The sequence below is a fragment of the Lycorma delicatula genome, chromosome 5 (genome assembly GCF_047948215.1).
Source record: "Lycorma delicatula isolate Av1 chromosome 5, ASM4794821v1, whole genome shotgun sequence".
In the NCBI taxonomy this organism is placed as follows: Eukaryota; Metazoa; Arthropoda; class Insecta; order Hemiptera; family Fulgoridae; genus Lycorma; species Lycorma delicatula.
The window spans coordinates 158,833,688-158,854,563 of NC_134459.1; the positions used below are offsets into that span (position 1 = coordinate 158,833,688).

General features: G+C 29.8%; 1 protein-coding gene across 3 annotated transcripts in view; it reads left to right on the top strand.

Annotated features, from left to right (window-relative positions):
• Positions 1-20,876, top strand: part of LOC142325537 (uncharacterized) — a 70,504-nt gene that overhangs the window by 24,292 nt on the left and 25,336 nt on the right. For all 3 annotated transcript variants that reach the window (XM_075367405.1, XM_075367407.1, XM_075367406.1), the window contains 5 exons: positions 2,041-2,253; positions 3,469-3,588; positions 10,354-10,489; positions 10,674-10,828; positions 15,885-16,027. In XM_075367405.1, the coding sequence (XP_075223520.1) occupies positions 2,041-2,253; positions 3,469-3,588; positions 10,354-10,489; positions 10,674-10,828; positions 15,885-16,027 (767 nt within the window). The remainder of the gene's footprint in view (positions 1-2,040; positions 2,254-3,468; positions 3,589-10,353; positions 10,490-10,673; positions 10,829-15,884; positions 16,028-20,876) is intronic.

The following is a 20,876-nucleotide window of genomic DNA, read 5'->3' on the forward strand; positions in this document are numbered from 1 at the left end:
GATTGTTCTTGATGGGTCGATTTATCTACTCAAATATGAATCTTCTTGTGATGATCAAGAAATTCCTAATTTAGATAAATTAATTAAATTTTTAGAAAAGAGATGTCTCTTTAAAATTAATTAAGTTCTATATTAATTTCTAATATATATTTATATATATTAATGTTTCAATATATTCTCTCCAAGATAAACCCAGATGCAGTAGTTTACACAGATAGATCAAAACAGAACGATACCATTGGATGCGCATTTGTTATTAATGATAGAACTTATATGTTTGGTGTACCTGGTATTACGAATGTGTTTACTGCTGAACTATATGCTATAAATAAGGATCTGAATGTCATTAACCCAAGTACCATCACATTCTTATTTGTAGCAACTTGTGTAGTGCTCTCCAAGCCTTAAAAAATTTTTATTCCAGACATCTTATTGTCTCTGAAATCTACAATGCAATTGCCGAGTTGGAACCATCGCAACACTCAAATGAGTTTCTGCTGGATCCCTAACCACATGGTGATTCTAGGTAATGAGCGTGCAGATACTGCTGCTAAAGATGCATGCAGTCAACCCTTTTTCACTACTCATGTTACTACATCCGACTTCATTTAATGTGTAAAACTCACACTTTGTGCAAAGTGGCAAGGTGAGTGGATTGCTACAGTAGACAACAAACTTCGACATATCAATGATACTGTGTGGCCATGGGATTCCTCCCACAGGAAAATTTGCCGAGAGGAAGTAGTCATCTGCTGGTTGTGGATAGGTCAGGTCATACAAGAGCTACTCACACGAAAAACATTTTACATGCGAAAAATGCATCACTATGCGTTACGTGTGACTGCCACTTAACTGTGCACCACATCCTTGTGGATTGCTTTACGTCGCAAATTTAAACTGTCTAGTAAGATTTGCTGTATTCTAGACAATGACAAGAAAGTGTTAGATTAGGTACTGTTCCTACAGAGTATAAATATATTTCGCAAAATCTAATATTTATCTAGTTCTAGTATTTGTGTTCAATTTTTTATTCTTGAGCAAAGTTTTTTTTTTATTATTTTATTTTAATGATCATAATTTTAAACTTGGAACTTTTTAATCTTTGTTATCCTTGAAGGGGCCCTTTATACCCGTTATGGATTTTGTTAAAATTTGTATATTTCTTTATTATTTTTGTGTTACTTTTTAAATAAATCTATTTTACTATTAAGTTTCTGACTGATATTAGTTGTAAGCTTTTCATGATATTAGTTTTAAGTGATATCTTATCTGTGATATTAGCTTTAAGTTTTAATTGTTTTTTCTCTTTCTTTTTTTAATATTTTTATTTTGATCTAGTTTTAGTTTTTAGGTTTTTATTTTTTTACTCTTGAATGTGATATTAGTTGTAAGTTTTTAGTGATATTATTTTTAAGTTTTTTAGTCATATTTTATATTAACATTTAAGTTTAGTTGTTTTTTTTTTTTTTATACTTTAATTAATTTTAATCAAGTTTTAGTTTGATCCCAATGATAATAACACGAAAGCGTTTTATGCCCTCCAAAAAATACCCTTATATTGTAAAGTACCTTATATTATCACTAGTTATATTTAGTTAATGGCAAATTACTAACTGAAATTGTTAGTAACATCTTCTATTAGTATGTTTCTTGTCTCTTCCAAGACCTACTTATTGCATTTTTCCATTTAACCTCTAGCTACAAACTACTCTTGCGATTCCTTCTCAACTCACTGTTTTCATATTACTAAATTAACATATTTTTGTCTCAAGTTTATTTTTGTCACTTCCTAAATTACTATTAGATTCCTTTATCTTACTTTTTTCTGATGCTATATGTTTTTTCCAGCTCTAAGTCATTGAGTTTCCCTGATGCACGTGTAAAACATTTATTGATTTTTTTTTTTGTTCATGTAAAATTGATTGTTTTTGTTAAGCCATTTAGAGTAGTGTGGTGATGAAATTTGAAATAATAGGTATAACATTTTCAATTGGCTTTGTGCTGTACTATTCAAAAAACTAAATGATATTTATTTTACAGCTAAAAAAAGAATATCAATCTGCTAACAAAGATAGAGAAGCTGCAGTTGTAAGATATGCTTGTGGTGAAATGGAACTAATGAACCAAAAGAAGGAGCGAGAAGTTCTTGAAAAGAAGTTAAAAGATTTTATTAAAGAAAAAGAAGTATTAGTAAATAAACTAAAAACTTTGACAAGTGATAAAACACGTGTTTGTCACATGCTTGATAATAAGGTAATCAGTATTTTTTTGATTAAATTGTTTATAAATAATTGTGTCCATATATTATTTCTTGTGTCTTTTTTATATTACCAAAGAAGACTTGAGTAGATATATATATAATTTATAAAGATAATTACTTGCCCTTATCTGGATTCAAAGTTAGAACCTCTGATTAATTGAAAGATAACTATTTTGCCATAGATTTCAGCAGTTAGTTTGTTTTATTATGTATTAAATGTAACTAGTTAACCAGCTTTTTTTAAATTTCTTTTGCTAATATGAATCAAAATTTATGTTGTTTAATGAATTTTGAAATTTGTGAAATACAATTATTTAATGGATCTTTTAAAAGCTTAGCTTAGCCTAGCTTGTCACAAGTACACAGTCTTCTCTGGATAAATTCCATTCATTGAGGATGATGGTACATTATTATTGTGTCTGTGTACCTCATCCAATCATATTTAATGTGTTCATAACATTGGATTCTTAATTTTATTAACATTTTTGATATTATTCATAATGATACCCTTTCAAACAATATGAATTAATATGTTTAAAATCAGGAAAAAGTTTTTAACTAAATAATGTTAAGTACTAAATGAATATATATGTTAAAATGTACAAATGTAAAAAATACATATGTTAAAATGTGAAAAAGTAAACTTTGTGAAGCTGACTGATGATCTGTCAATAATACAAATTTCTAAGACATCAATTTATCAAAAAATTGATAAATTGAAAAGTCATTTTACATTATTTAAAACTTAATACTGAAAATATAATTCATTTACAAGATTATCTTTATTAAATGGCCATAAAAAGCATACCATTTTATAAAACATACTTAAATACAATAAAAAAATTCTTATAAGTAGAATATTTAGTATGAGTGGCACTGCTAAAAGAATTGCTAATCAGTTTTATGGTTAAAAATTGATACTTTTTGTTTATGCTGTTGCTGGATTCACATATATACATTATTGAAGAATCTTTTTTGTTACATGCTGTAAATGTGAGTAATTTTATAGTGGTTTGATATATCTCTCTGTTGTCTTTGTAGGGTTAAATTGCCCAACAAACTGAATGTATGTTGAAATTTCTTTGTATATTTGCTACAGCAAATAAACAAAGAAAGCTTCATTTATTAGCGTGTATTACCTTATAGCTTTTTTGTTAGCTATTATTTGAAAAAAGTAACTTTTTAATTAATCTTTTTTTTGTTTGTAGTGTTCAGAACTGTCTGCTGCTCAGAAGGAAATTGACAGTATGAAAGAAGAAATAAATTCAAGAGATATTAAAATAAAGTGGCTGCAGAATAAATTGAAGACTGAAACTGACACTCGTAAGGTATTATTGATGGAACATAATTTTTTTTATGTATGTTTGTTTATTAAACGTATTGAAAAATTGTGAAATTATTTGAACATTTTTTTCTAATAATTATACTTTTAAAAATAAACTATTTGTTTTATTTGTTTAGTCATTTAAGTAATGTTGTCAATAATTTTTTTAATTAATTCAATCCAAAGTAGTGACAATACTAATCATTTATTTATTTCATATTTATAGGGAATGGTACTTCATTGACAGTTCGATAATATTGATACAAATTTATCAATTTTATATACTGGCATATGAAAAACATTTTTATCAAACATGTTTGATAAAAAAAAATACATATAGAATGGTAACTGAGATAAGTTAAAAAAAAGATTATTAAAAAAAAACAATTGATTATTCTTAAAAATTGTTTATAAAAGTTTTACTTAAAATGTAAAATAGCCATTTTGATTGTTATATAATCATCATCATCAAGACACTGTACAAAAAATATGTATAAAAAAACAAGGAAATAAATAAATGACAATCTTGGTTTAAATTTTAAGTAAAAGGTTTTTAAATGGTTTATGATAATAATCTTGTTTATGCTTGTTTTTATTAATATATAAGCTGAAGATAAAATTAAGCTTTGGAGTAAAACAAGAAAAATAGTAAAGCTATAAAGGAAAAGAATGACCATTTTAAAACGCGGGGCTATAAGAAATATTAAAAAATTAGATGGAGAAAATATTTATATTTATGGCAGAATCTTGACAAACAGAAATTGGGTTGATGAGTTTTATTTAAATTATCCAGGCTTAACAAATCCTGGATTATTTAAATTATTCAGGCTTAACAAAGCATGGATAATTTAAATCCAGGCTTACTGTAGTACTGTAGTACTACTGTACTATACAGTATTAGTATAAATGTTAGTATCCAAAAATAGACTAAGGTGTTTATTTCTCATCATTTTATTCTAATAATAATAATTTTGAACATAAAAATTTTTGTTTATATTTTACTAAACTTTTATAATTGAAGCCTGATTATGATTAGTTAATGATTTTTTGTACATCATTTCTCTCTATGTCAGTGAAAATAATGCGTTACAAGATGTGAAAATAAAGCATTACAAGATATATTTCACTGTAAAAGTAACTGCATCTGCCTTAGACATCTTCAGTTAGAATTGCTGTTGGAACATCTATTTTTCAGTTGGTACTATATTGCACACAATTCTGAGCATAGGTGAGGATTTCTTCAAGAAAGCCCGAATCTGTTCTCTGGTGGCAATGTGATGTCTGAAGAAAAAGAAATTTGTTCCAATATGTATCTGAGCAGGTCTATACAAGATTGTTAATCTGTATTGTTGTTCCTGTCTTGGGTGCTGTATGCTCTAAGGGGAACATTGGAGAAACTTATTTATTTTTTTTTTCCTTAGCAGGATGGCCTGGGAGGTGTTGCCAAACTTAAGAAACAAAATTTTTATGTAGACCAATCCCCTATCTCGCTTCATTTTACCTGTCGGTAATTTTTAAAATCCCTCTGCACTAGTTATAAAGGGTCCCCAGGGGGGTTTGGGGGTGGGGTGTTCGCCAAACTTAAGGGACTAATTTAGGGCATCAAAATAAACAAAAAACTTCATATAAGTTAATGCCTTATTTGCTTTATTTTCTGTCTTCACCATTTTGTGTTTTTTCAATAAAAATTGTATCTTAGGAATGGGTTGAGATATTTTAATGAAATTTTATGTATATTTACCCATCAACTTCTAAAAAAAAAATAAGTTTGAAATTTTTAGCTTTGAAAATTTCAAAATGGCAGCCATTACAATTTATAATAATAGCTTCATTAATATTAGTTTTATTGAATAATATTTTATTAGATAAATTATTAAACCTTTTATAGTGAACAAATTGGCATTTTATTTATTAAAATTGATTGATAAACAGCTGCAATTATACTGAAATTGTTTAAATGAAATGCAAAAATTATATGTGAAAGCAGAGATAAAGTTGTCAGACTGCATAATTTCCAATCTGCACTCCCTATAGATAAATGGGTAAGGTAATATTTGATTTTACATTTATTAGTTTTCTTCTAATATCCTTAAACATATTTTATGTAAATGCATAAGATTTAATTAAAAAGTTTCCTTATAAGGAAAATGTAAAATGGGTTATTAATTTTTAAATGAGGTAAATCAGGTAGCTTTAATTAGTACCAGCTAGTGATATGTTGTCAGAAAATCTAGGAATACTCTGTAAGAACAGAGTTTTGTAATTGTTACTAAATTTGTTATTTAAAATGTATTTCTGTTATCTTTTCCTACTTTTATTCATAATTTATTTGATTGATTTTAAGTAAAAATAATCATAATATTTAAAAACCATATGGTATATTTAAAATAGAGATCTGTTAAAAGGGCGAAGCTGGGAAAGTTATGCAACGCTTTGCTGGCTTTTTATAACCGACTTCAGACAGAAAGGTTTGTTTGAATTTTTAGTAACTGCCTTTAACTTTGTATTTCTTATCTCATGGATCCATTTAGTAGTTTTTTCAATGAAATTAACGGAAAAAAAATTATGAAAATTGTTTTCCAACTACGTGGGCTATTCAGAAAGTAATGAACGTTTTGGAATTTTAAAAAACCAAGTACAAGAAAAACTTTTTATTATATACATGTGAAAGAGGGACTAAAATACTACTTTTCAACATAATCACCATACAAATTCAGGCACTTATCATAGCGGTGGACAAGCTTTGAAATTCCTGTGTCATAGAATTCTGCCGCCTGTGATCTCAACCACTCAGTGACACACCCATCTTGCACAAAATTTGTAGTAGCCTAGCTTCTGTGAAACAATTTCAAACAATAAAGTCCGTGAAACTTGTGGTTAACATAGAGAAAGCTCAGTTATTGTGAAACGGCGGTTTTCACGAATTTTTTCGTCAACTTTGGAGACCAGATCATCAATCACAATGCTTGGACGTCCACTCTTCTCTTTATTGTGAACGTTTGTTCGGCCATTTTTAAACTGAATGCACCACTTCCTTACAGAACTTTCACTTATTATGTTGTTCCTGTATACTTCACACAGTTCCCGGTGAATTTCTATTGGTTTTAAGTTTTTTGCCAACAAAAAACGAATCACAGACCGCACCTCACAACTGGCGGGATTTTCGATTGCAGCACACATTTCAAATAAGTATATAAAAAAAACGGGCAGTGTGGGGATGTTCCCGTTGTCACGGCTGGATGCTGACTGAGGTGCTGAGCATGATCACACCAATATATACGCGATTGGCGTGCACCTGGCGGCGTCAGGTGGAAATGTTCCTTACTTTCTGAATAGCCCTCGTATTTGCATTCTAATGATTTTCACACCAAAATGATATTTTATGTCAGAATTAAACCATTTTTGTTTTATATCATTTCAATACTGTTGCTACATTATGAAAGTTTACTGAGGTAGTTAAGCAGTTTGCTGTTTTGTGGATTGGTAAAACTCATTATTTTTTAAATTGAAAAATATTTAAGTTGATTAATTTATCATTGCTAATTTTTTTTGGATTTTTTTTAGGATAAATGTTACATTTTTAATTTTTATCGTGTAAAGTGTTGGGTTAACACTTACTTTCCCATCTAGCACTATAGCAGAGTTATAGGTATAGAAGGGAAAGTATGGTAATTGGTCCAGTTTGAGCATTTGTGGTTTTCAACAATGCTTTACTTTTTGACACCGAAGGAACCCAGAAAACCAAATGGAAATTTTCCAGATGTTCATATATATGTGTGTGTTTGGTATTAGTGTCGCATGTTTACTTGACTGATTTTGATCAAACTTGGGCAGATTACTTCTATATAAGGGCATTGATACCATTAACTTTTTAACTTTAAATAGTCAAGGGGGTGAGGCTGTAGAACAAGGTCACCCTCAGTATCTCGAGATTTCGCCTAGTTAAAGTCTTATTTTAGTTAGGCATATTTGTTAACAATTAAAAAATAATTTTTCCAAAAAAAATTTTGCAAAATTGCACCCCCACCCCAAAAAAATGCCCTAAATAAGCTAGTGGGTATAGTGTGTTCCCTCTCACCACAAGGGTTGCTAGTGTAGCACTGACATATAGCTGCTGTAGTCATCTTCTATGTTGTAACATCCAGGTGAGCGGTAAAATTACATAAATGAATAATATTTAAAGTGTAAAAATGTATTTAAAGTGGCCACTCGTAATACCACATCCATGCGAATGAAATACAGTATGCGTGCACACTTTAGTTAGAATCATTGAATTAAAGAAATAAAAAATATTATATTTAAATAAAATGATAAATACAATAAATATTGTTCATAATGACCTCCAAGGGACCGATGATTTTAGGTCATTATAACCAATAGTCACAGTAACCAATGTTTAGGTAACTTAGTGGTACTACCTTAATAAGCCATCTACACAGGTACTGTAATACAGTAATAATAATAATAATTTATTTCTGCAAAAATATTATAAAAAAAAACAAAAACAAAATTACACAATAATATATGCAAATACAGTAGAGTAATATAAGGTAGAGAAAAATTGTAAAAATTACTCTTTCTGCAAAAAGTCTGTTATTTTGTTTTACATCATTATGTTCACTAGGCCGTAATTTTTTTGATTTCACAGAATTTGTTTCAAAATTTTTCCTTATCTTTTTCTTCCATATTATCGATATTGTCGAATGAACTACTTTTAATTCTTGGGCGATGTTCTAATTAGTTTTGCCATTCTGTAACCTCCTAATAGTGTGTGCTTTTTCCTCTATCGTGAATGTTTTTGGGAAAATCATAATTAAATCACTATTGAATGAATTACACAGTATATATAAAATAAAATACTGTACCCGCATCATATGACATGCTCACTGCAAAAGATTAATAACAACTGAATGTGATTGCTTCAGTTTACAGTAATCTGGTACATGAAGAAGTTAAAAAAAAAGAATTACAGTACAAGTGTAAGAAAAAATATTTCTGTAGTTACAATGTAGATATACTGTACTACATTACTGATGAATCACTTCTGTCTGTCATTATAAGCGATGAAATGTTGCATTGCAGTAGAAAAAATAAGTCATAATAACCGATATGTCACTACAACCGATGTAATTATAAACAATATACATACTTTATTTATGTATTAACAGCATACATTATGTATTAACACCAACCAAGAGACAAGTTTTTGGTCACTACATCTGATATGTCACTATAAATGATACTAGAAAAAATCACTAGAAATCACTAGAAAAAAGCCGCATGGTAGGAAAGTCCTGTAATTGTGGTTGTCGGCTTTTTTTCATTGCTACATTGTTGTTACATTATGAAAGTTTACTGAAGTAGTTAAGTAGTTGGCTATTTTGTCCATTGTAAAATTCATTATTTTTTAAATTATTGAAAAATATTTAAGTTTATTAATTTATCATGGTTTTTTTTTTGGTTTTTTTAGGAAAAATGTTACATGTTTTCTGTGTAAACTGTGTAAATTTCTGCTCGTTTCCCTTTGTAACCACATTGTTGCAATTATCATTTTTGTTACAATGAGTATAAATACATACAATTAATGATTATTAATAAACAATTTTTGTTAGAATAAAAGTGATGTTTAGAAATATTAATTCAGATATCCACTGACTTGATCAAGTACTTGCTTGAATGTGAAATCTAATAAACTCTGATTGGTTGTTGAATTTTTATTGTAACCTTTAACATTTTCTATAGATTTTGTGATAAAATATTACATTGTTACAGTCAATTATATTATAGAGGTATAGTCAACTGTTCACCATTTTTAGAGCACACATTTATTAAATTTATTTTTCACTTATAAATAATTACTTTAAAAAAAAATCCTTTATTGTGATAAGTGTTATGAAATTTTTCCAAATTATTTTGAAAACCAGATTTAAAATGTTAATTTCAGTATCAGTACGCCACTGATTTTGGTTGTTTATACTATGTTGTGTGGAGAGGCAGTTTGTTTGTTTACCAGTCTTTCCATGTAATTTCAGAAGCTACTGAACTGATTTGAGAATTACTTCTGTATTTTTAAAAAGCTTACTTCCCGAGTTACGTAGGTGTTGTAGGAATTACCTCATGTTACTTATACTCCCTTATTCCTTCTCTGATACTACAAGATATTATGATTAATAACGTATAAATTAGAAATAAAGTGGTTGTGAGAAAATCTCTTACTGCACTTCCAGAAAATTTTAAGATCTGATTTTTTTTTTGGTGCAGGAATATGGATCATCCCCCCTCCTGGGACTTGTACAATTAACATTGGCAAAATTGAACTCCTGTTATATTTGAAAATGTTTTATGCTCAGGGACCAATTACAAACTTTGTGTCCCAAAGTTTCAGTATCAGGCCAGTTTTCCCTAGCCTTCTTCAGTTATGAAAAAGTAATATTCACATCAATCTTTTTAAAAAATTGTTCTGGTCCTGAGGGCCAAAAAAACTAAATCATGTTGTAGAGTTTAGGGTTTTTTTATCTTGAGATATAACCTAAATCATTTGTCTCCTTAAACTTAACAAACAAAAGTAGTGTTTTTTTTTTAATAATTATTCTTTTTCAGTTATATTCTGCTAGGGACTAGCAAGAAACTATTATTTTGAAATGTTCAGGACTCTTTGCTCCCAGTTTTACTAGTCCTCCTCTACCTGCCCTCAACAAAACTGAAATACTTTTAAATTCATTTGAATGTATTAATTAGAACTGAATTTAACATTTATCCTTCATTTTAGGAACTAGAAACAAAAGTTGAGCAACTGAATGGTAAAGTACAAGAAGTTCTTGAAGAAGCTGAAAAAGTAAAACATGATGCTCAAGAATCCATTAAACAGTTTCAGGAGTCTGAAGACAATAAAGCTTATACTTTAGGTGTGTATTATTTTATCTTATTTATATTAGTATCTAATTTCTTGTAAATAGATAATTTTTTTTATCTGTTGCAGACTGTTTAGTGTTTACATTGTTTTTATTTTACGTAAAATTAATCTTAAATTGTAAAACGTTTTTCTTTATCAGCAATGATAAATATGTGTGTTGGTGTTTATTCTTTTAGGTCAGCAGTTGAAAGAAGAACAAGTAAAACTGATGCTAATTCAACATGAACAGGATGAAAATGAACATGCTAGAAAGCTATTACAGCATGAATTAGATGTTTGTCGTGTTAAATTACAATCCTGTACCGAAGAAAGTCATAATCTTGCATCTAAGGTAATAATAGCATCTTTCTTCCCTCAAATCAGTTGATGTACTAACTAATATATTTTAGATTTTGATTTCAATTCCCAGTTTAGGCTGGGTTTTTTTTAACTTGCCATTTAGTCATTTTTTTTATCGATTACTAAAAATCCTAGTTTGAATTCTGTGAAACATAGATTAGATTTGTGCGTAATAAACTTAATATATCAGTTGTCAGTACTTAACAGAGGTAAATAAAATCTTTTTTCTATTATGCAGCCTGTAGTGTATTTATATGTTTTGTGTTTAACCCATGGTAACTCACATTAAGTAAAGTTGCACGGTAACTCATGCATTGAGATTTTGTATTGTGTGAATGTAAAAAGGTTTTTTGATTTGCATACACGTTTTGATTTTTTAATAGTTTTTATTTATTCTTTATTCTTTATTCTTACTCATTTACTCAGTAACATAAAATTAAAAATAATGATTATTAATGTTATAAAGTTTAAAAATTTATTAATAAATGTTGTCTACATATAAACAATAATAATGTGATTAAATGACTATAAAAAGTAAATAGTATTAATAAAAAAAAAAAAAAAAAAAGATATAAAATATAAACATTTAAAATAAATGTACCTGAGAATATCTTTTTGTCCATTTTACTTATTTATTTTGGCTTCCAACATAGTAATCTAGTTTCTTCAGTGATCTACAAAACGCAATATTTTTATTAAAAAGTAAAACAGTATTAATCAATATAAAAAACTTAGCTTATCAACATAAAACATAATTTTCACTCATATGACTCAATTATTTCAACACATATATAACAAATTAACGTGGTTTTTTGTGTATGATCTTTACAAATTGAATTTCTGCAAATGTTGTAGGAATTTGTACATACGCTTGTGCTGCATGTATCTATCTTTTCTTGCCGGACAGAGAGTGCATCTAGGTTTCACCTATGTAGTAGGTTTAATTCGTGTTGTTTCCCTGATACTGTTATATTCTTTATCTTTTGGCTCAATAAAAATGGAAGTCTGCAAATTGCAGCTCTATTGATCAGATGAGGTTTAATCAGTAACCTTGAAAGTTCTGTGATGAACACTTTTCTTGCAATAAGTTTTCGCTTTATTACCTATAAAGCGAATAGGTAATTCACTTTATAACCTATAATTTACTCTTGCAACATTTAGTAAACCAGAAAACATTGTTAGCAGCCAACAATTGCTAATACATTTCACAGATATTTGGCCTTAATTCGATCAACAACGTCCACAGCACCTTTGGTGAGGTTGTAAAATGTTATAACCTCCAGTTTGTTTTTTCCCTGATTGTCTCTTCAATTATATAATCTGAATGCATTGCTGAAATCACAGGTATGGTTTTTATTTTTTTTAAGAACATAAACTAAAATACATTTGTTTGTTTGTTTGCTGTTCATTTTACGCTATTTCATGTACAGAAATTCACTGGAATGTTATGGCCTATTTTTTTGAATTGTTTAGCTATATTAAGATGATTGTTTATGTATAGGTTATTTGCAAGAGGCACGACAGTATAATATTTGTCACCACACAACTAGCAGTGTTTTAATTTTGTAGGGACCATTTCGTTGTTGGCTTGCATACACTTCCATGTTGCTGGTTAAAAAAGTTTGCGGGCATATATTTTTATGGCATACTTGGCGGGTTATCTGCAATATATTGCCTGAAGCAACATTTTCCCTGAAATGGTTCTAACATTTCATCTATTGTGATGGTTTTACCGATATGGTTAGATGTTTTATACTGATTCATAAAATCTTCAAAATTAGCCATATAGGTTTAAGGTTGTCTTTAGTAATTCGATCAGCTCTTGTGGTTAGGTCGTCAAAGTGAATCACTTGGATAAATATATGAAATATCTTCTGGACATAGTTGCCAAGTAAATATCAGATGCTGTGTCATCTATATTCAGGTTGTGTACCTTTTTGATGCCAACCAATTATAATATACCAAAGAATGCTGATAACTCAAATGTTGTGGATGGGCAGTCTCTTTTGTAGTATACAAAGCACTCATTGTCTATAATTTTTGATTTGTCTTATCTGGAAAAAATATTTTCCAGCAATCAGTTGTAGTTTAATTTAGATATCTAAACTGACATGCAACACTTGGGAATTTTTTAATTATATTTTGACGAGTTTTTGTTGTTATTACTTCATCATTAGTGGTGTAATAAGGCATTTCAAATCTGTGCCATTGAATATTTTCCAACCTTGTACCTTTTTGATTTCTTACAGTCTCTTCATATTCAGTGTCACTGGATTGCTGTTTCCATTTTATGGTCACGTGTCCAAGAATTTAATAGTTTGTATTTTCTTAATTATTTAATACTTCTGATCAATTTGTAATTCATTCAAATAATTCTGAATCAGATTCCATGAGAACTTCATTTACTAAGCTGACATTTTTTTTATTTTGTAACTCATCCATTATAATAATATAAAACCAATATGACGTCTGTCAATTTACACTAATACGAGATAATAACAGACAAATTTACATACAGTAACAACAAGAAAGTGTACACGGAGTAAGACTTAAAAAAAAAAATTCATAAAGTCAGTTGTCGGTAATAAATCACAGAAGAAAATTAAAAAAACATGCACAATTACAAAACATGCGTTTTCTAATTACATGCGTCTTTGTTATTACAAAACAAGCATTATCAATCATGTAACCTACTAAAAAATACAATAAACACTGACATAAAGAAAAAACTTACTGCAGTAAACTGTGAAATATACATCTCAAAAAACGAAAACTCAACCGTAAACATGTTTAACCTCAGTGTGCAAATAGTTTGTTTTTCTTTTATAGTTTCAAAACTACTTGCCAGAGTGCAGTGATAACAAAGTGACTTGAACTAAACTATTCAGTGTATGGTTTACAAAACCCTAGGCATGTAAATAAGCTGCAGAAGCTTTAGTATAGAATTAAATTTGATGGCCTGAAAGTTTTCGGGCTTTGGCTTCAATGTGTTAACTGGTTTTTTTTGGAATTTTTAAACTTCGAGGAGATAAATTTTACAAACATAAGTTTACGGGCTGGGTTAGAAAAAAAAGTTGATGATATTATGAAATTTGACAAAATGTGTTAGTTATGTTTGGAATAAAGGAAATGGCTCATTGAGGAATAAAATTTACATGTAATAAAATTAAGAAGTCCAAATATTTTTCTAATCTGTTATGAAAGTTTTGATTTATTTTCATTTGGAAAATTTGCTTATTGCTCATTCTTGTTTACTTACTTATAAAAAATATTTTACTTTCTGTTATTTAATAATCAAAATTAGATAAAGAAATATTAATATAATAAAATATAATTCTTTTTATAAAATTTCACCTTATAGCTTCACACTTTTGTTGCATTTGCTTGTGAATGCTTTTTCTTACAACCAATACGTTTTGGATATGAGACTAGATGAGCAAATTCTAACAAAAAATCAAAATCTTCAAAATATAGGAAAGGGTAAATAATTTATTAAATGACTAGGAAAAAAAAATATATATATATATGATTGCAAATTGTATGGTCCAATAGTAACAAATGTTGCAATGTTAACATCTCATAGAGATATATTAGTCATTGTTAATGATTAATATCATATATTAAGGAGAAAATTAACACTTCTTTCTACATTTTAAGGTTTTTGATTTTTTATATGTTTGTTAAGTTTGATTTAAATTCATCTATTGAAGCAGTGATCGCTTCATGAATGTATGTAAAAGAATTGAAAGGAGTATTGCATGCTTAACATTACTCTACTGCTAGGATGTTTTTTTCAAGTTATTTATTAAGGTAGTATGTTATCTTGAATATATTGCTTTTTAAAATGTTTGAACTGTTCATTTTATTCATTAAATGTTTTTAAATATTTTTTCTTTTCTAAAAAAAATAGCTTTTCTGAAAAATTGATAAATTTTGGTAGTTTGTAGGAGTCTCTTTGGAAATTAATTATGTAGAATTAGTTTTAATTAATACTCAGTTTTAATAATAATATAATGTCATGTTTAATAATATTAATAATGTCGTATTACGCATGTTTATTATGTATGTGTATGAAAAATAACATTTATTTTTTATATATTATGTTGGCTAAGTCAGTTTCTCCAATTCTTATTTTAAAAAAAAAAGTTAATAAAAAAGAAGTTAAATAAAGTGTGTGAAGTAATCATCTTGGCTGATAACAGTGAAACTTTATTCTCGTAGAATGTTTTGTAAACCTGTTTTTAGAATTTGGCCTTTTGGTTGATATTTAAGAGGTCTACTACTAATGTCTCTGCAACATATTTTCTAAACTGCACCTAGTTCAAGGCCTAGCTGATTATGAAGTATCTGCAGCACCTATTTCTTCTCAGATTTTGTATTCAGCTTAAACAAATCTTGATTGTCAGTAGTGGAGACATTGCAATTTTCATATATGGCAACAATATAATTTTTCATTGCCATTATTATCAGTATGCCAAAAAAGAACTGAAAAATATAATAGTAATTGCTATTATTACTAAGGAAAGAATTTCCCATCTCTTACAAAATTTAAATCTGTATACAGGGAAAACTAACTTTTAGCCTTAATGTGAAATGATCCTGTTAGGAACTAACAGGATCTGAACCGGTAGGCTCTTGATACACCTACAGTTATGGAGTACTGAGCCACATCTTTATGAAAATTTGTCTGATTGTTGTTAGACAGTTGAGTTTTCGTTAATTTTTTACTCATTTGTTTACATTTTCGTATAATAGAAAATTAATATTTAGTGTGTGGTGAATAGATTTGATTCAGTGTTACAAATTGTTACTGGTCTGTCACAAAATAATGGAAAAAATTGTTGAAAACGTTTTGTGTAACGTATAGGAGGGTTTACATATTACTAAAGAAGGACTTCATTCTGGATACATTCTGTAGAGCAGTTTATTAATTTGTACCTTTTCTAATTTTTTTGTGTAATTTATATGTAAATAAAATCCAATTTTAATAGTAATAATTATTTGTAATTTTTTATGTTCTCTTTTTTAAAGCAAATTTTCATTAACAGGTGAAAATTCTAGAGAAAGAAAGATTGGAATATGAACAAAACTTATCTCAGTTCAAGCAAAATTCTGATGTCCAAAGCAAAACTATTGCTGATCTTCAACATTTTGTAAAAGACATGGAAGCATTGCGTATACAGCTTCAACGGTAAATTTTTCTTTTCTCTCTTTTTTTATTAACATAAAATTCTTCAAATATAATATAGCTATATTGAAATCTGAGACGGCTTTGGTTGTCAAATTATATGTGTGTATGTGCACACATGTATATATATATATATATATATATATATATATATAAATAAACCGTTGGGTTAGTCTACTGGTTAAACTCATCGCAAAATCAGCTGATTTTTGAAGTTGACACTTCTAAGGTTATAGTACTTGTAAAGTTAGTACTTGATTTTTTATGGATTTGAATGCTAGACTGTGGTTATCAATGTTTTTTGATGGTTGGGTTTCAATTAACCACACATCTCAGGAATGGTTGACCTGTCTGTTCCAGACTAAATGTTTACTGGAACATTTTACACTTATATTGCACTAATCTGTAGCTACATCAGGCTTGGCAAGCCAGTAGCAATAATTCCATTTGCTATACTCACACACTCAGACCTGGCAGTAGATTGAAAACTATATATATATATATATATATATATATGTATTTAAATTCTGTTGTATTTAAATAAACCACCTATTACAGAATATTGAAATAGGACATATTTTACCTTAATTGAAAGTACTTTTGCAGATCCTATTTTGTGAGTTATGATTGAAATAATTTTGTTACTGCATAATAAAAATCTAAAAATAAAAATACTACAGGGTGAATCAAATATAAACTGGAATTTTTGTTTTATAATTTACTGAAGGATAATAAAAATACATACTCAATAGTATTTTTCTTCATAATTTCTTCTTTTGAAAACACATTTTTTCTCTCAGATAGATAGCTTTTTGATACCACTATTGTAAAATGAAGGTGAGCATGACATCAACCAGTTGCACATGAACGCTTCAACAGCAGCATCGTCTTCAAATTTCTGCCCTCCGGGTTCTTCTATTAGTGGGCCAAACAAGTGATAATTGCAGAGCAATAGGTCTGGACTATAAGGAGGGTGCTCCAGTTTAATCCAGAATAATGATGTATTTTTTTCTAAAGATTGAGTTGTGGTATGGGGCCAAGTGTTGTCGTGAAACAGAATGACGTTAATATTAAAACATGTATATTATGTATGTCCATAAAAAATAACATTTATTTTTTGTACATTATGTTGGCTAAGTCAGTTTCTCCAATTCTTATTTAAAAAAAAAAAAAAAAATAGTTAATAAAAAAGAAATTAAATAAAGTGTGTGAAATAATCATCTTGGCAGATAACAGTGAAACTTTATTCTCGTAGAATGTTTTGTAAACCTGTTTTGATATTTAAGAGGTCTACTAATGTCTGTAACATATTTTCTAAACTGCATTTAGTTCAAGGCCTACCTGATTATGAATGAATTATCTGCAGCACCTATTTCTTCTCTTTTTTCTCAGATTTTGTATTCAACTTAAATAAATCTTGGAAATTGATGTCTTTTTTGACGATATGCAAGTTTTGGCTCTTCTAACAGTTGGCAGTAGTACACAGAATTCACTGTTCATGTAGAAAATCAACATGCAAAACTCCTGTGAAATCAAAAAATACTGAGGTCAGAACCATTCCAGCTGACAGTCGAGTATTGGCTTTAACGGGTGCAGTTTCTTCCTTTTTTCGCCACTCCATACTTGCCTGTTTTGATTCTGGGATGTAATAGTACATCCAAGTACCATCGCAGGTCATCATTTGATGCAAAAATAATTCTTCAGCTTAGTAATGACTTGACAGCTGTTGAGTTATTATCTCTAGCCATTAGAGCTTCTGTCCTTCAGTGACAAGGTGAGAGATACATCACGCTGCCACTTTTTTAAATCCAAGATTGCCAGTAATGAGAAGTGCTGTAGCTTATTCCAATCCCAGAAGCAATCTGCAATTGTTAATCGACAGTCGTCTTCGATAACGCGATGAACCATGAGAACATTTTATCAATAGCACTTGTCTTTGGGCAATGTTGGTGACCATTTTCAACTAATTCACATCCTTCCAAAAACTGCTTATGCCAATCATACATTTGAGTCTTTTTAAGTGTGTTGTCCCTGAGCTACACCTGAAGTCTTGTCAAAATTTCAGATGGTTTCACACTCTCTGCTGTGACAAATTTAATAATAATACGCTCCATAACGCGTGAGATACCTCTTGCTCTGACATTGTGATAGACTAAGAAAAAGTAGTGAGCTGGCTTTCTAAGAGTGGGTTCCTCTCCACACATCCCTATGTACAATACTGAGAAGCCACACCCCTCTCCATTAGCCGTGCAGCAACGACAACAAAATTTCAGTTTATGTTTGATTCACCCTTATATAATAATAAAAATTGCATATTAATTTAAATGAGTGCTGCTGTCTGTTGCATTTTTATAAGATCGTCTCCCTCAAACGCTGTGTGATGGTTTATCAAATTAAAATTTTGTTTGTGAATATGTTTTTTTTTTAATATACAAGGGTTATTTTTTTTTCAAGGTCCGATCGGTCATGAAATTAAAATCACAGTGAAAATAACAAATTTTTTATTTGTAACATGTCCTTGCATAGTTAGGCTATTTCTCTACATAGTTGCCGCTCCTTTATTGTCGTAGCGTGGTACCAACTTTCCAATACCCATGTCATAGAACGGAGCCACCGTGTTTCTACGCTGGTCTGCAGCTCGATGTCTGCGCCAAAATGTTGTCCTCCTAGCCAGCGTTTCATGTGAGCAAAGAGGTGAAAATCGGATGGAGCCAAGTCCGGGCTGTATATGGTGGGTGATCAAGCACTTCCCAACAAAAACGCTGCAGAGGAGCTTCTTTGTTACAGCTGCAGTGTACGGCCGAGCATTGTCATGGAGAAAGACAATGCCTGATGACAACATACCTCTTCGCTTATTCTGAATTGCCCCTTTGTAGACGTTGAAGAGTCACGCAGTATGAGGCTGCAGTGATGGTCATGCTACGTTCCATGAATTCCACCAAGAGAACTCCATTCTGGTCCCAGAACACAGTAGCCATACACTTTCTGTTGGAGAAGGTTCGCTTGAACTTCTTTGGTTTACTGGGAGAATGAGAATGCATCCACTGTTTGGATTATTCTTTTGTTTCTTCAGTTTCGAAATGGACCCATGTCTCGTCCTCTGTGACAATTTTGTTCAAAAAATCTTCTCCTTCATTGTGGTAGCGCTGGAGAAACATTAGGAAGGTGTCCATTCTGATTGTTTTGTGATGGTCAGGCAGCATCTTGGGAACCCATTTCGCACACAGTTTGTGGTACTGAAGTCTCTTAACTCACAATGGTGTAGAGAGCTGACCTTGAAATTTCAGGAAATGAATCACTCAATACAGAAAGTGTGAACCAACGATTTTCTCGAATTGCCTCATCCACTCGCTCAACGAGATGATGCTCGCTTCCTTCCCTGATCACTTGCATCATGAACCATTGTCGCACCATTGAAGTTCCTGCACCATTGTCGCACTTTGCTGAACCCATTGAAGTTTCACCGTACACATTACTTATTTGTCAATGAATTTCAGCTGCATTACACCCCTCAGCCTGAAGAAATCGAATTACCGCACGCACTTCACACTTTGCAAGAGATGCTATTGTTGTAGACATGCTTACGTGCTAGCTGCGTATTCAGAACTAAACGAAGTGATGCGGCATGATTGAAGGCCATACTAGAGATGCTGCACAACCCATATGCGCAAAGGTTTATCCGATTTTTGCACGGGTTTTTATTTTGCGACCGATCGGACCTTGAAAAAAATAACCCGCGTATTTAATTTTATGTCATCTTTATTAATTTTCAATATTTCTAAATTTCTGTTACTATCAGAAATAGAATGTTTATTGTTTATTGGATTTCTATAATGTTCAAGAAATCTAGTTTTTTTATGTTCAAGGATTTATTTGTTTTACCTATGTACAGAGGAATAATATGAATCTTAAAAAGATAATTTCAATAAAATTACACACATGCGCACGATCGCGCGCACACACACTATTCATGGTTTGTAAGATACAGATTGAACATTATATTTGGTTTTGCTTTGACTTGAATGCTTTTTGGGGGTGTTATAAGTTTACTTTGTGTATGTACAAGAGAAATTTAAAACTGAAAGAATTGATTGACTAGCTATTATTGCATATTGTTTCTATTAATTTTAAACTTTACCAATGTAAAAATTTGCCATTATTTTCTCAGTTCAGAAGGATATTATATTGTAAAGTTGTTAGTGTTTGGATTAGTTGGTGTATACACTGATGTAATAAAAACCTTTTCTATAATCAAGTTACAGCCAATTAATATGTTTCTCTCTTTTGGTCTCAAAGGTAAAACAGTGCAATACTGCACTTTAGAGAATACAATTTATAAGGGAAAATTCCCTGTAAACAGCAGTAAACATGTCACGAAGTTATATTTTCAATAAAAATAATACAGAAGAATTACAATATTTATACAATATATAAAAATAAGTTTTAATTTAACTGCATTATTATTTCATAAATTAATTACTTCATAAAATTAAAATTGTATGATTTCTGTGAATTATTTTTTTATTGTTAATTTTTCTATATATATATAATTAGTTACAGTATAAACTTTTTTTGTCCCCCTTAAAAGTTCCCATGTATTGTATTATATGGGATGGTCCAAGATAAACCGAACCCAAATAAAGCAAAGAACACATTAACTGTAATGCAGTATCATACAAGTAAATGAATGACAAAAACTTACTTATGTAGGTTCCTTTATCTCTAGAGGTTTTTACAGGTACTCCTGGAAATGTTGACCACCATAGTTCAGGCACAGTTTGGCCTGATGAATCATGTTCAGTGTGATTTGCTGTAACTTATCTCGTTGGATGTTGGTGATGGCAGTGTGTCA